This window comes from Anomaloglossus baeobatrachus, chromosome 1 (assembly GCF_048569485.1).
Source record: "Anomaloglossus baeobatrachus isolate aAnoBae1 chromosome 1, aAnoBae1.hap1, whole genome shotgun sequence".
NCBI classification, from domain to species: Eukaryota; Metazoa; Chordata; class Amphibia; order Anura; family Aromobatidae; genus Anomaloglossus; species Anomaloglossus baeobatrachus.
The window spans coordinates 846,943,693-846,960,393 of record NC_134353.1 but is presented as its reverse complement, the minus strand read 5'-3'; the positions used below and the strand labels follow the sequence as shown (position 1 = coordinate 846,960,393).

The 16,701-nt window shown below is 44.4% G+C and overlaps 1 protein-coding gene across 2 annotated transcripts in view; it reads left to right on the top strand.

Annotated features, from left to right (window-relative positions):
- Positions 1–16,701, top strand: part of FCHO2 (FCH and mu domain containing endocytic adaptor 2) — a 235,623-nt gene that overhangs the window by 89,749 nt on the left and 129,173 nt on the right. For both annotated transcript variants that reach the window (XM_075325194.1, XM_075325187.1), the window contains exons 3-6: positions 4,482–4,556; positions 4,634–4,775; positions 4,866–5,018; positions 7,288–7,392. In XM_075325194.1, the coding sequence (XP_075181309.1) occupies positions 4,482–4,556; positions 4,634–4,775; positions 4,866–5,018; positions 7,288–7,392 (475 nt within the window). The remainder of the gene's footprint in view (positions 1–4,481; positions 4,557–4,633; positions 4,776–4,865; positions 5,019–7,287; positions 7,393–16,701) is intronic.

The window sequence follows — 16,701 nt, the reverse complement described above, 5'->3', positions numbered from 1 at the left end:
TTGACACCATCTGCAGCAAGATGATGCTGCAGGTCTTTATAGGTGGTCTGTGGATTGTCCTTGACTGTTCTCACCATTCTTCTTCTCTGCCTTTCTGATATTTTTCTTGGCCTGCCACTTCTGGGCTTAACAAGAACTGTACCTGTGTTCTTACATTTCCTTACTATGTTCCTCACAGTGGAAACTGACAGTTTAAATCTCTGAGACAACTTTTTGTATCCTTCCCCTGAACAACTATGTTGAATAATCTTTGTTTTCAGATAATTTGAGAGTTGTTTTGAGGAGCCCATGATGCCACTCTTCATAGGAGAGTCAAATAGGAGAACAACTTGCAAGTGGCCACCTTAAATACCTTTTCTCATGATTGGATACACCTGCCTATGAAGTTCAAAGCTCAATGAGGTTACAAAACCAATTTAGTGCTTTAGTAAGTCAGTAAAAAGTAGTTAGGAGTGTTCAAATCAAGAAATTGATAAGGGTGCCCATACTTTTGCACCGGTCAAATTTTGTTTAAATGCGGATTGCACATTTTCTGTTAGTACAATAAACCGCATTTCAATCCAGAAATATTACTCAGTCCATCAGTTATTAGATGTATGAAACTGAAATAGCTGTTGCAAAAAACCCAAATTGTTATAAAGAAAAAAGGTTAACATTAATAGGGGTGCCCAAACTTTTTCATATGACTGTAAATCACGAATATTATCAAATAAATATTATAATGTATTTTTATCCACGAGGAAAATATCACAATCTTATTCCTATATAACTACAATTAACCCTCATTCATAATACACCACAGATTTCAATCGATTGCCTAAGCAGGCTTTTTTTTTCATTTTGCTGTTTCCCTTTTGGTGTCAAGAAACCTAAACTTATTTGTAATTCATATTGCAGTTAGGCTATGTGCCCACGTAGCGTATTTTCATGCAGTTACGCTGCGATCTGCACCGCAGCATAACTGCATGTGTCCTGCGTCCCCAGCACAATCTAAGAATATTGTGCCTAATCCATGCTCACGTGGCGTATTAGAACGCAGCGCTTTGGCTACTGCCAAAGCGCTGCGTTCTAAGAAGTGACATGTCACGTCTTTTGTGCGCTTTACATGCAGCCCTTGCTCTGTCTATGGAAGGAGCTGCATCCAGAGCGCATGAAATCGGCTTTTCATTACGCAGTGTTTCTGCAGAGATTTGAAGCGCACGTGTGCTGTTCAAATCGCTGCAGAAATCTCTGCAGGGACAGAACGCAACGTGGGCACATAGCCTTAGAGTCAATTTAGACATCAGTGGTTTCAGCACCAACAGGGCATCAACAATAGCCTCCTATACAAAAAACCCTCGCTGCAGAGATAAAGTCATATGACATACAAAATACCCCAGGCTATAGTTGTTTAGATACTAATGATTAGTGTAATACAATTACCTGTGGGGGAATCTACACAGACTACTGACTCACATAACCCTGCAGCTAGTAAAGAGCTAACGTGGGTAATTGAATTATATGTACCTAGTGGGAAGTTACAGATCACCTGACCATGTGCTCCACCTCCCCAGATCCGCCTCCACCACTCAAACCTTCCATACTCACACCGCCATGCTTGGAAAAATGTGAATATATATAGATATAGAGATATATAATGAAAATATATATATATAGATATAGATATAGATATATAGATATATATATATATATATATATATATATATATATATATATATATATATATATATATATATATATATATATATATATATATATATAATTATTATTATTATTATTATTATTATTATTATTATTATTATTATTATTATTATTATTATTATTATTATTATTATTATTATTATTATTATTATTATTATTATTATTATTATTATTGTGCCATCAATTCCATTTCGTGAAAGGGGTACACATAATAGGGACAAGTACAATAATCATAAACAATACAAGGCGGAGACAGGTCCTTGCCCGCGAGGGCTCACAGTCCACAAGGGATAGGTGAGGATACAGTAGGTGAAGGTAGGGATGGTCGTGCAGCGCTGTATCAGACAGAGGGTTACGGCAGGTTGTAGGCTTGTCGGAAGAGGTGGGTCTTCAGATATATAGATAGATATAGATTGAGAACCTGTGGTCAGCGTTCAAATAGCGGGTGGACAATCAAGCACTGATTAAATAACAATGTGAAATCCAGCTGCCAGGGCAAATTGTAGAAGTTGTGTGAAATAAGGGTCATGAAAGTAAATATTGAGTCTTTACATAAACTTGATGTATTTGCCATTAAAAGTGTAAAACTTATGAATTGACTTCAAAGACCACAGAAACATCTTGCTAAAATATCGAAGCCCTGAAGCAGGAATCTGAAAATGAAAATTAGTGTCGTTCTCAAAACTTTTGTCTGTGACTGTAGATTTTCTGTTTCTGCTCCTGTCACCTCCAGTGTTATGTATGCGTTTGGCACAAATGTAAATGAAGCTGTACCCGTACACACAAACTAAGACTGTGCATGTGATTTATGTCCTTCATTGTCTTTTGGCACACACCGTTAAATTCGTAGCTCATATTCTGCCCATACGGTCTAATAAGGCAGGGTCCACTGATCGATAACAGAAAGCCACTTTGAGTGACTTCTGCTCTGTTGGGCCCGGCGGTTGCATGGATTACATGGAGGGCTATTCACTTAATGCTACGTTACTTCTTCAATAACTGCTGAAGGTCAAGCACATAGCCAGACAGGACTATTCTCCAAAACAAGCTGATTATAGGTTTTACCCGGACCCCAGCAATCTGCTGTAATGTTTAGGGAAATGTGCACAAAAGGTGTAAGGCTATGTGCGCACGTTGCGTACAGTCACTGCAGAAAGTTTTGAAGCGATCTGAAGCGCACACCTATGTTCACACTTGGCTTTTTTTGCTGCTTTTTCTGCAGCCAAAATCTGCTTTCTTGTCAGTATAAAAAAAAGATTTGTCTGCATTTTTTGGTGTAGATTACTTGTGGAAATTGTCTACATTATATGTTTAACAAAGTTACTTTCAATCACCAAAAAAGCAGCAAAAAAACACAGCGGTTGCATTTTTAGCAGCATTTTTTTGCACTCATTCTTTGGGGAAAAAATGCTGAAACAATTGACACATGTCGCTGTATTCAAAAAAGAAGCAGTTTTCCAATTCAGCCAGGATTTCTAAAATCTCATAGCTAAAAAAGCTTCTTTTAAGGCTAGTTTCACACTTGCGTTGGACGGGATCCGTTGCTATCCGCCGCCTTGAGGAATTACGGTAACCGTTACAGGAAACCGTTATATTCCTCATAGACTTCTATTAGCTACGGATAGCAACGGATGGTCTTGCATTGCATCCGCCCCGCAGCGCATCAGTTGTTTTGAAGCTGACCGTCAGTGAGTGTCGGGCGGATGGAACGCTGCATGTAGCGTTTTTCTGCACTTGGCGGAGTGTCAAAAAAACGCAACCTGCAGGATTCCGTCGGCGTCCGTTGTTTTTATAATGGACGCCTATGGTGGCAGATTCCGTTAGAATCCGTCATTTGACGGATGCCGTTAACGCAGCTGTCTTTACACAACTGTGCATGCTCAGATGTGTAAAGTCAAGGAAAAAAACCTACAACGGATTGCGTTATTTTGTACGATCTGTAGCATGCGTTGTGCCACTATATGTAACGCATCCGTTGCATGCGTAACTCAACGCAATGCTACGGATCCCGTCCAACGCAAGTTTGAAACTAGCCTTATTTACATAAAAAAGCATTAAAAAACACTGCAAAAATGTAACGTGTGAACACAACCTTCTGTGATATCCATTGAAGTAATTATCTGTCGGTATATTGTATGGACGTGCCAGGTCCAGAGAGATCAACACTTCTTGTAATAGCTCTTCCCTCCAGTTAACTGCTGACAGACCAAAAGTAGTTACCCCCATGTGTTAGCACCAGATGTCCTCATGGCGAACCCTCACAACCCATTTTAGGCCTAAGCCACACGGCGAGAAAATCGGTGCGAGTGGAGTGCGATAAAACATCGCATTCCACTCGGACCAATATTAGCCTGTGTGTCAGCACAGATGAGCGATTATTTTCTCAGCCCTAATCGGACCGAGAAAACAATGCATGCTGCGACTGTAATACGAGACTCTTTCTCTCGCACCCATTCAAGTGAATGGGGCGAGAGAAAAATCACACTGCACTCGCAGTACACCGGTGTACCGCGCATGCAGAGCGAGAATCGCAATAGCCGGCTACAGAGGAGAGAGGGAGAGAAATCCTTCCCTCTCCTCCTCCGTGCCGGCCCACCCCTCCTAAGAGCTGGACTGCCCCCCGCAGCTGAGGTCCGCTCGCACAGTCGGACCTCAGTCGCAGGGATACTAGCATGACACTCTGCTCCTGCTGTGCTGCCAGATCGAGCAGAGTGTCATGCGAACATTGCACTAGTGTCGTGTGTGGCCCCGGCCTAATGCTTTGTCTTTTTGTTTTACAGATCAGCAATCGAAGAAGCTTACTCCCGATCAATGACAAAACTCGCCAAGTCTACCAGCAACTGTACACAGCTTGGGTACGTTAGTCATCATTCGGGGCCCATGTTTCCTTTTGTGTTGTTCTTTTCCGGATGCTATATCTTATGTGTTGTAGGACGTTTGGGCCGGTATGGGATGTCTTCAAAATATCGACAGAAAAGCTTGCCACTTGCCATCTAGAACTTGTCAAAAAATTGCAGGAGCTTATTAAAGACCTACAGAAGTATGGGGAAGAGCAGCTGAAGGCACATAAGAAGGTCGGTATTGTAATGCACAGGTTTATTTACTGCCATTAAGAATTATTGGATCTTAATACCAACCGGTTTCCCTTTGTCTACATTTGGCAGACGAAGGAGGAAGTATCAGGAACCTTGGAGGCCGTACAAACTATCCAGAGTACTACACAGTTGCTGCAAAAAGCCAAGGAACTGTACAACATCAAGTGTGTGGAGCATGAGAGGCTGAAGAAGGAAGGAGCCGCCCCAAAAGAGATAGAAAAGGTAATGATAACGTGTGAGAATCTGCCAGATGAGGCTTGTAAAGAGACAACATGGCATCCTTCAGTGAGCAGTGGAAGTACCTCAATGCTGAAGGATTACTCAAGAGTTCAGCTGCTCATTTTTCACGGTCCTGGAGAAGAACGCCTGTCTGTACTTCTAGGACACAGTCACATCCTGAAATGTTTTTATACCTAGCATGTACCCCCGAAAAAGCAAATAACAACTAAAATATCAGTCGTCGTCTTTTACATTCATCTGTTATATCTTCGCTATAGCTGTTTGTGGGTGACAGCCCTTATACTACCTGACAACCAGTAAATACTCTCTTTTAAATCTCCCACGGGTAGTACCCGAGTGTAGTGGAAGTCAATGGGAAACTCAAGCATTTTTCTGGGAAATCTTCCAGAAAAGTGTTTGCGTTTCCCATTGACTTACAATATACTCTGGTAGAGCAATAGCTGATCAAGCATGGTAGTGCTCGCTCATCACTAGTCCTATTCTAATTATTGGGTCCCATGCCCAGTACTAGCTGGGTGTCAAGCGGTTGTCTAAATCCACCATGTAGATATCTCTTCACTCCTCTGGTCAGGGAGGAGATTATAGTTACACAACCACTTCAGAAGGTCAATACTTCCTTAAAGGGTTAGTCCTGCTCTGCTCACGTCTGTATGGAGGGGAGAGTAGGGCAGGTCACATCACATCTACTGATACCTGTCGGAACAAGAGCACAAAATAACATCTGTCCCATTCATCAGATTATGCACACGTTACCAGTACTTAAAGGGAACCTGTCAGGTGCAATCTCCACCCAGAACCACGAGCAGTTCTGGATGCATATTTCTAATCCCTGCCTAACTCCCTGTATCTAGTGGCATACATAGAGATCTTTAGAAAATAATCTTTTATCATATGCTAATGAGCGCAGGGACTAGTCGTAAGAGCGTTACTTCCCTTGGCTAGTCAGTCCCCTTAGCATGTTAGCACGCCCCATACGTAGCGTCAGAGGCATGATCGCTCTGACCTCTGCTGCCACCCCTGTTTTTCGGCTCAGTGCGCAGAACATCCTCGCGCTTCCAGTCATGTGCACTACACTAGTTTGAAGCCAAGCCTCGTACACCCGGCTTTATAGTACGCATGACTACTGCAAGTCCGGGAATTTTGATCATGTGTACTGAGCTGAAATACAGTGTCTCGTGCGGTGGCAGCAGAGAGCGATGAGATTGACCATGTCTCTGATGCTGCGCATTCATTAGCGCCAAAAGGGGTGTGCTTACATGCTAAGGGGGGCTGACTATACTAGTGTATACAGGGACGGTTAGGCAGGGATTAGCAATATGCACCCAGAACTGCTCGTGGCTCTGGATGCTAATTGCACCTGACAGGTTCCCTTTAACATCTAGCCGTATCACATGGTGTCGTGTGATGTGGAAGTCATTATTTGCAATGGTTTGCTATGACAGCCTCAGTGAGTCTCCTGCCTTGTGACAGTGGCTCAGGGTGCAGATGAGGACTGGAGCGGTGCTGATAGCGGAGACTGCGGCGAAAGAAAAGCACGTAGGCAATCAGTACGAAAGCAACTAAGGGTTAACACTTTCACGGGAGCTTTACTTTAGTTGCGATTTATTTGGACTCTTTGCTGATGAGGTTTGTAGCCATTTTGTCACTTGACTAAAGACCCGCCAGAGTCTGTTTTACCCGTTAGTAAATACCAAGCCTCGCAGCAGGATCCAGTGCTGTACGGTACATTTACTTGGACTGTACTACCCGGTCATCATGTGTGCTGCGCTCTTACGAATGTGCAGTGCTCATCACAGTTTTGGTTTTAATGTCACTGGATATGTGGGAAAGGGTTTGCCCGGCTAATATAAACCCTGTATTTCGGTCTCCACCCATGCTAGAACAATAAAGATATGGATTTGTCACGATCCACTCATGCACATATCTGGTGACCATTGCATAAAGTATTTGTTTTTACTGGAGGTGGAGATTATAATATACTTAATGTTTTTTTAACCTAACCTGTTAGTGACCTCCCTCCATGCGAGTGTAATGTCTGCTATTACTGCTATTAGTGACCAGCGTGCACCGTCTGTGTAAGAAGTAGAGGAGTAAGGGATTACATGAGGGGTCTCATAGTTTTAAGACTTATTATACTTGTTGAAATTCTGTTACATACTATAGACAAGTGTGACACATCAGATGAACATGTCACATTACCTCCACAATTACTTGTTTTTTAATTCTTTTTTGTATGCTTCATTTATTTTAGGCTGCAATAAAAGCCAAAAAAGCCACAGAGAGCTACAAGTCCTGCGTGGAGAAATATGCTGCTGCAAAATCGGACTTTGAACAGAAGATGGCGGAAACGTCTCAGGTGAGAACGTTATGTTTTATTTGTTTATTGTTTATATAGCACCAACATATTCAAAAGCGCTCTGCAGTCATTGACACCATGCACGGTCCACAATCACTGACATCATGCATGGTGCACGGTCTACAATCACTGACATCACACACGGTGCACGGTCTACAATCACTGACATCACACACGGTGCACGGTCTACAATCACTGACATCACACACTGTGCACGGTCTACAATCACTGACATCACACACGGTGCACGGTCTACAATCACTGACATCACACACGGTGCACGGTCTACAATCACTGACATCACACACTGTGCACGGTCTACAATCACTGACATCACACACGGTGCACGGTCTACAATCACTGACATCACACACGGTGCACGGTCTACAATCACTGACATCACACACGGTGCACGGTCTACAATCACTGACATCACACACGGTGCACGGTCTACAATCACTGACATCACACACGGTGCACGGTCTACAATCACTGACATCACACACGGTGCACGGTCTACAATCACTGACATCACACACGGTGCACGGTCTACAATCACTGACATCACACACGGTGCACGGTCTACAATCACTGACATCACACACGGTGCACGGTCTACAATCACTGACATCACACACGGTGCACGGTCTACAATCACTGACATCACACACGGTGCACGGTCTACAATCACTGACATCACACACGGTGCACGGTCTACAATCACTGACATCACACACGGTGCACGGTCTACAATCACTGACATCACACACGGTGCACGGTCTACAATCACTGACATCACACACGGTGCACGGTCTACAATCACTGACATCACACACGGTGCACGGTCTACAATCACTGACATCACACACGGTGCACGGTCTACAATCACTGACATCACACGGTGCACGGTCTATAATCACTGACATCACACACGGTGCACGGTCTACAATCACTGACATCACACACGGTGCACGGTCTACAATCACTGACATCACACACGGTGCACGGTCTACAATCACTGACATCACACACGGTGCACGGTCTACAATCACTGACATCACACACGGTGCACGGTCTACAATCACTGACATCACACACGGTGCACGGTCTACAATCACTGACATCACACGGTGCACGGTCCACAATCACTGACATCACACGGTGCACGGTCCACAATCACTGACATCACACGGTGCACAGTCTACAATCACTGACATCACACACGGTGCACGGTCTACAATCATTGACATCACACACAGTACAAGGTCTATAATCACTGACATCACACACGGTGCACGGTCTACAATCACTGACATCACACACGGTGCACGGTCTACAATTATTGACATCACACACGGTACAAGGTCTATAATCACTGACATCACACACGGTGCACGGTCTACAATCATTGACATCACACACAGTACAAGGTCTATAATCACTGACATCACACACTGTGCACGGTCTACAATCACTGACATCACACACGGTGCACGGTCTACAATCACTGACATCACACACGGTGCACAGTCTACAATCACTGACATCACACACGGTGCACGGTCTACAATCATTGACATCACACACAGTACAAGGTCTATAATCACTGACATCACACACGGTGCACGGTCTACAATCATTGACATCACACACAGTACAAGGTCTATAATCACTGACATCACACACGGTGCACGGTCTACAATCACTGACATCACACACGGTGCACGGTCTACAATCACTGACATCACACGGTGCACGGTCCACAATCACTGACATCACACGGTGCACAGTCTACAATCACTGACATCACACACGGTGCACGGTCTACAATCATTGACATCACACACAGTACAAGGTCTATAATCACTGACATCACACACGGTGCACGGTCTACAATCACTGACATCACACACGGTGCACGGTCTACAATTATTGACATCACACACGGTACAAGGTCTATAATCACTGACATCACACACGGTGCACGGTCTACAATCATTGACATCACACACAGTACAAGGTCTATAATCACTGACATCACACACTGTGCACGGTCTACAATCACTGACATCACACACGGTGCACGGTCTACAATCACTGACATCACACACGGTGCACAGTCTACAATCACTGACATCACACACGGTGCACGGTCTACAATCATTGACATCACACACAGTACAAGGTCTACAATCATTGACATCACACACAGTACAAGGTCTATAATCACTGACATCACACACGGTGCACGGTCTACAATCACTGACATCACACACGGTGCACGGTCTACAATTATTGACATCACACACGGTACAAGGTCTATAATCACTGACATCACACACGGTGCACGGTCTACAATCATTGACATCACACACAGTACAAGGTCTATAATCACTGACATCACACACTGTGCACGGTCTACAATCACTGACATCACACACGGTGCACGGTCTACAATCACTGACATCACACACGGTGCACAGTCTACAATCACTGACATCACACACGGTGCACGGTCTACAATCATTGACATCACACACAGTACAAGGTCTACAATCATTGACATCACACACAGTACAAGGTCTATAATCACTGACATCACACACGGTGCACGGTCTACAATCACTGACATCACACACGGTGCACGGTCTACAATTATTGACATCACACACGGTACAAGGTCTATAATCACTGACATCACACACGGTGCACGGTCTACAATCATTGACATCACACACAGTACAAGGTCTATAATCACTGACATCACACACGGTGCACGGTCTACAATCACTGACATCACACACGGTGCACGGTCTACAATCACTGACATCACACGGTGCACGGTCCACAATCACTGACATCACACGGTGCACAGTCTACAATCACTGACATCACACACGGTGCACGGTCTACAATCATTGACATCACACACAGTACAAGGTCTATAATCACTGACATCACACACGGTGCACGGTCTACAATCACTGACATCACACACGGTGCACGGTCTACAATTATTGACATCACACACGGTACAAGGTCTATAATCACTGACATCACACACGGTGCACGGTCTACAATCATTGACATCACACACAGTACAAGGTCTATAATCACTGACATCACACACGGTGCACGGTCTACAATCACTGACATCACACACGGTGCACGGTCTACAATCACTGACATCACACACGGTGCACAGTCTACAATCACTGACATCACACACGGTGCACGGTCTACAATCATTGACATCACACACAGTACAAGGTCTATAATCACTGACATCACACACGGTGCACGGTCTACAATCATTGACATCACACACAGTACAAGGTCTATAATCACTGACATCACACACGGTGCACGGTCTACAATCACTGACATCACACACGGTGCACGGTCTACAATCACTGACATCACACGGTGCACGGTCCACAATCACTGACATCACACGGTGCACAGTCTACAATCACTGACATCACACACGGTGCACGGTCTACAATCATTGACATCACACACAGTACAAGGTCTATAATCACTGACATCACACACGGTGCACGGTCTACAATCACTGACATCACACACGGTGCACGGTCTACAATTATTGACATCACACACGGTACAAGGTCTATAATCACTGACATCACACACGGTGCACGGTCTACAATCATTGACATCACACACAGTACAAGGTCTATAATCACTGACATCACACGGTGCACGGTCTACAATCACTGACATCACACACGGTGCACGGTCTACAATCACTGACATCACACACGGTGCACGGTCTACAATCACTGACATCACACACTGTGCACGGTCTACAATCACTGACATCACACACGGTGCACGGTCTACAATCACTGACATCACACGGTGCACAGTCTACAATCACTGACATCACACACGGTGCACGGTCTATAATCACTGACATCACACACGGTGCGCGGTCTACAATCACTGACATCACACACGGTGCACGGTCTACAATTATTGACATCACACACAGTACAAGGTCTATAATCACTGACATCACACGGTGCACGGTCTACAATCACTGACATCACACACGGTGCACGGTCTACAATCACTGACATCACACACGGTGCACGGTCTACAATCACTGACATCACACACGGTGCACGGTCTACAATCACTGACATCACACACGGTGCACGGTCTACAATCACTGACATCACACACGGTGCACGGTCTACAATCACTGACATCACACACGGTGCACGGTCTACAATCCCTGACATCACACACGGTGCACGGTCTACAATCACTGACATCACACACGGTGCACGGTCTACAATCACTGACATCACACACGGTGCACGGTCTACAATCACTGACATCACACACGGTGCACGGTCTACAATTATTGACATCACACACGGTGCACGGTCTACAATCACTGACATCACACACGGTGCACGGTCTACAATTATTGACATCACACACGGTGCACGGTCTATAATCACTGACATCACACACGGTGCACGGTCTATAATCACTGACATCACACACGGTGCATGGTCTACAATCATTGACATCACACACGGTGCACGGTCTACAATCATTGACATCACACACGGTGCACGGTCTACAATCACTGACATCACACACGGTGCACGGTGCACGGTCTACATTGCCTATTGGTACATTTTTAGAATGTGCAAGAAAAAAATCACACAAACAAGCAGAGAACATGAAAACTCCCCGCAGATGTTGCCTGGTCGGTTTTGAATTGTGAACCCCATCGCTGTAACCAGACAGGACCAACCATGGAGCGCTGCTCGTCTTCCAGCTTTTTGTGTTCTTCAAATGGAAAATGACTTCCCTCCAACTACATTATTTGAGCTCAGCAGTGAGTGCTCTCCCGGCATTCATTGTTACCGCACATTTCACAGCCTGTGTTTGAGTCAGGGGAAGTCCTCATGAGTGGGAAATGCTGCAGACTTCTTGTGGATTGTAGCACTGAAACTCTGCAGTGCAATTCAGTAACAGAGAAGGAGGAAATATTAATAAATCCCAGTGTGAAAATTGCAAGATAATTTTATATATTTTATTTTTAGAATATGAAAAAAAAAAACCACAATTATAAATTTCCTTATTCTGTCTTTTTACTGGCCTCCAGGAGTGACATGTGAACACCCTTCCCAGGTCCAGGGCCGACTCGCTGCTGCTGCTCTAGTCTCTGTTTTGGCTGCAGTCATGTTTACGCTGCATGTCACCGCTGCAGCCAGTCGTAGAGCTCATCAGCTTTGCTGATTATGGATGGCACGCTAAGCTCAGTGATTGGCTGCAGTGGTGACGTATGATGTAATCACTGCAGCTAAATGCAGTGACACCAGAGCAGCAGTTGGAGAGCAGACGCTGGAGCCATGGAGCGCCAGGGCTATCTGTCTGTTGTGTTACATGTATAAAATCATCTGGAGACCGCGTTCATTAAGGAGCACACACCCTTACTGGAGTCAGCATTGTGCCGTAGAAGGAATCAATCACCCTGCGAGTGTTATTACAGTAGGACATGGTTTCTTACACATGGAGACCGAGTGTTTATTACTGGATACTGATGCACTGAACATTAGCAGCCGTCACTGCAGAGCCTCTGCCGTTTACTTCTGGCTCCTGTACTGTTGACATTCCTGCAGGAAGAGCAGACTAAACGATGGACTGACACCAGCCATGGTCTTCTGGCATCTAATCATCTTAATGTACCTTTCTTTTTTTTTTTTCTGACCGCAGTAATCCAGCGTTTTTTTTTTTTTTTGTTTTTTTTTTTATTGCACCACTGGAGCGGCGCTTTAAATTTAATTCCCTGCCCTCTGTCTGATACTCCCCCCTCCAGCAGCTTTACCTCCTATCACCGCCGCTGCGGTCCATCTTCTGCAGTTTGTGACCTGCCGGCAGCTTCAGTGTTTCATGGAGCGCTGGAGGTCACAACACAGTACAAGTCTATAAGAACCTCGTTCTGGCTCTCATAGACTTGTTTTGGGAGCTTGTGACGTAACTTCTGACTTCCAGCCAGTCACAAGTTACAGAAACAAGATGGCGCTGCAGCAACGGTGAAGAAGCTGGCAGGTAAGTATATGGCAGGGGGTATAGATTTAAAGCTCCACTTCAGCAATGAAGTAAAAGCAAATGCTGCTGTTTTGCTTTAAGACATATTTTGCTACTTATAATGTCGGCACCATATGGGGCAAGTGATGCAGGCTGAAGCTGCTCAGTCATTTTTTGTCTTCGTATGTTACGGATCAGATATTTGCTGTTAGGATATGACATACTTTGCATTCCTCTGCTGGCAGCGCAGCCGTCTCTGGGGCTGAAGTTCTACTAATGCAATCTTATTGTAGAGGATGTTCTGTGAAAAATGTATGTAAATAAGGAGCAGAACTAATAACAATAATCTTTATTATTATATAGCGCCAATATATTCCGCAGCGTTTACATCAGCAACACTGTCCCCATTGGGGCTCACAATCTAACTTCCCTATCTAGGTCTTTGGAACATGTACTGTTTGTGGCGGTTATGAACGGATGGTTTAACTAGATGTATTATTACTTTTTTACCTCAACAAATGAAGAGCTAACACCTAAGAAAATCAAAAAGAGATGCCGCACAACTCTAGTACCCTATAAGTGCAGAGTCCACTGATTATGCTATATTACAGAGAGACACCATACTGTTGTATTGAGAAGACTTTTACAGCACTGTTACTAGCTAAATATTGAAATTTCTGTAAATATTTAATAAAGCCCAAAAATTAGGCACTGGATACTGTTCAGGGTCTTTGGTTCTTTTAGCCTTTCAGCAGGTTCTGCTTAGAACCCACATAAATAAATGCTAATATGAGGGGCTCTTGATAAGTCTTTGGCTTTACCCAGAAAGAAGCAAGATAGGATGATGAAACTTTACATTGATTCCACATACTCTCCACTGATCTCAACACACTTCTGACATTGGTATTCCAAGTTCTGCAAGCCTAGCAAATAGAAGGATTTCGGTTGTACCTCAAACCAGGCATCCGTAGCTGTCATGGCATCAGAAATGGTGTGAAATTTGGTACCCTTGATGTGTTTTTTTTTTCAGGTTTGGAAACAGATGATAGTCGGAGGGAGCTAGATCTGGTGAATAATGTGGGTGGTCAACCAGCTGGAAGCCCAGCTCTGCCAGTTTTGCCGTGGTCGCTTGTGCAGTGTGAGCGGAGGCAGGAGCAAGATTCCTTTGGACAGCTTCAGCACCTTTTGGCCTTCAGAGCTGCCTTCAGTTGGTCCAAAAGTTCAATGTAATACCTTGCATTGATGGTGGAACCCTTTTGAAGGTAGTTCGCTAGCAGCAAGCCCTTCTAATCTCAGAACAGAGAAGCCATCACGTTAGTGGCTGATTTTTGCATCCTGAACTTCTCTAGATGAGGAGAACTACTGTGCCTCCACTTTTTTGACTGCTCCTCGTTTTCAGGGTCATGCAAATACATCCAGGTCTCATCCATAGTGACCAGTCTATCCAAGAAGTTCTTATCAGTTTGGAAACGCTGACAAATGGACTGGGAAGTTTTCACTAGCATGCTTCTCTGATCTGTTGTCAAACATTTGGGGACCCTCTTTGCAGACAGCTTCCTCATGTCCAAATGTTCATGGATAATGACACAAACACGTTGACGGGAAATCCCCATGATGTTTGCTATTGCTTTAGCTGAAATTCGTCGATTCTCCAGTATGAGGTTGTGCACAGCATCGACGATCTCCGGAACAACAACCACTCTTGGTTGTCCAGGACGTTCCTCATCATTGGTGCTGAAGTGGTCAGTTTTAAATTTGGCAACCCAGTTCTTAACTGTGGAATATGAAGGGCATTGATCCCCCAATGTCTGCGACATATCACCATGAATATCCTTCACAGACTTTCCTTGCGGAAACAAGAATTTTATCACTCCTCTGCTCTGTTGCTGTGAATATCGCATTAGACTCCGCGTGCGTAGAACACTGTTGCCATAAGCAACAAACACAACATTTTGAAAACATATATTAAACACACAAGGCTTTCATGTGATGTAACATTCCTTACCATAGAAACAAATAGAAACAACAAAAGATCACAAAGCCAAAGACTTATCAGCACCCCTCGTAAAACGCCAAAAAGAATTGACACAATGCACAGCAGTGTCCAAAGGACGAGCTATGCAATTTTCTCTTTTTTTTTTTTTTTTTTTATATACCCACAACAGTTCTTGAAAGCCATGAAGCAGCTAAAAGAAGCGATTGGTCTATTCTTCTGGCGCTTGTAAGATGAACACATGAAATGATAATAAAAGGCTGCTGCAAAGTAGATACAGATGATATCAAGGAAGACTGTTGAGGAAAAATACCGCCCGTGCCGTGTGCGAACCATAAGACTATGGTCACATTGGTTTTTTTTGGTTTTTTTTTTAACGTTTTATTGTGGTGGGGGGAATGGATCTGCTCCAAAATTGTACTCAATGACCACTTGAAAGGCTTGAAAAACTCTTTCTATTAATTTCTGTGGAAAATCCACTTCGCTATGACAACCTATATGAACAGCTATTTTCTTTTCCGGTGGAGGTTTTGAGATTTGCCTACCTCGTGTGTAGCAGCATGCACGCTAGATGTGCACTGGTAAATCAGAAGAAGCCTGCAGAAAACATTGGCGGGTTCTGCTTAAATGACTACTGTTCACATGAGTTAAAAAGTTGTCATGTGCACACATCATCAAATGAAGCAGTTTCTTCTTGAAAATCTCTACTGTTTTTAATGCTTCAAAAAAGTCCATATAAGCACAGGCTTAAGAACCCCGTACAAATTAGGATAATGTTGGCAGATATATTTCGGACTACCAGTTGCATTGTTTTCTTAGAGACAAGCTACTGACCGGTGTTGCAGTTGGCGGCTCTCTCATAGAGAATGCAGTGATCAGCTGAGCGAGCATGCTCTGTACAGGAGTGATCAGCTGAGCGAGCACTGCTCTGTACGGGAGCGATCAGCTGTACAAGAGCTGCTCTGTAAGACTGGCTGAGCGAGCACTGCTCTGTGCAGGAGTGATCGGCTGAGGGAGCGCTGCTCTGTACGGGAGCGATCAGCTGTACAAGAGCTGCTCTGTATGAGACTGGCTGAGCGAGCGCTGCTCTGTACGGGAGCGATCGGCTGAGCGAGCGCTGCTCTGTACGGAAGAGTCGGCTGAGCGAGCGCTGCTCTGTACGGAAGAGTCGGCTGAGCGAGCGCTGCTCTGTACGGAAGAGTCGGCTGAGCGAGCGCTGCTCAAGAGTCGGCTGAGCGAGC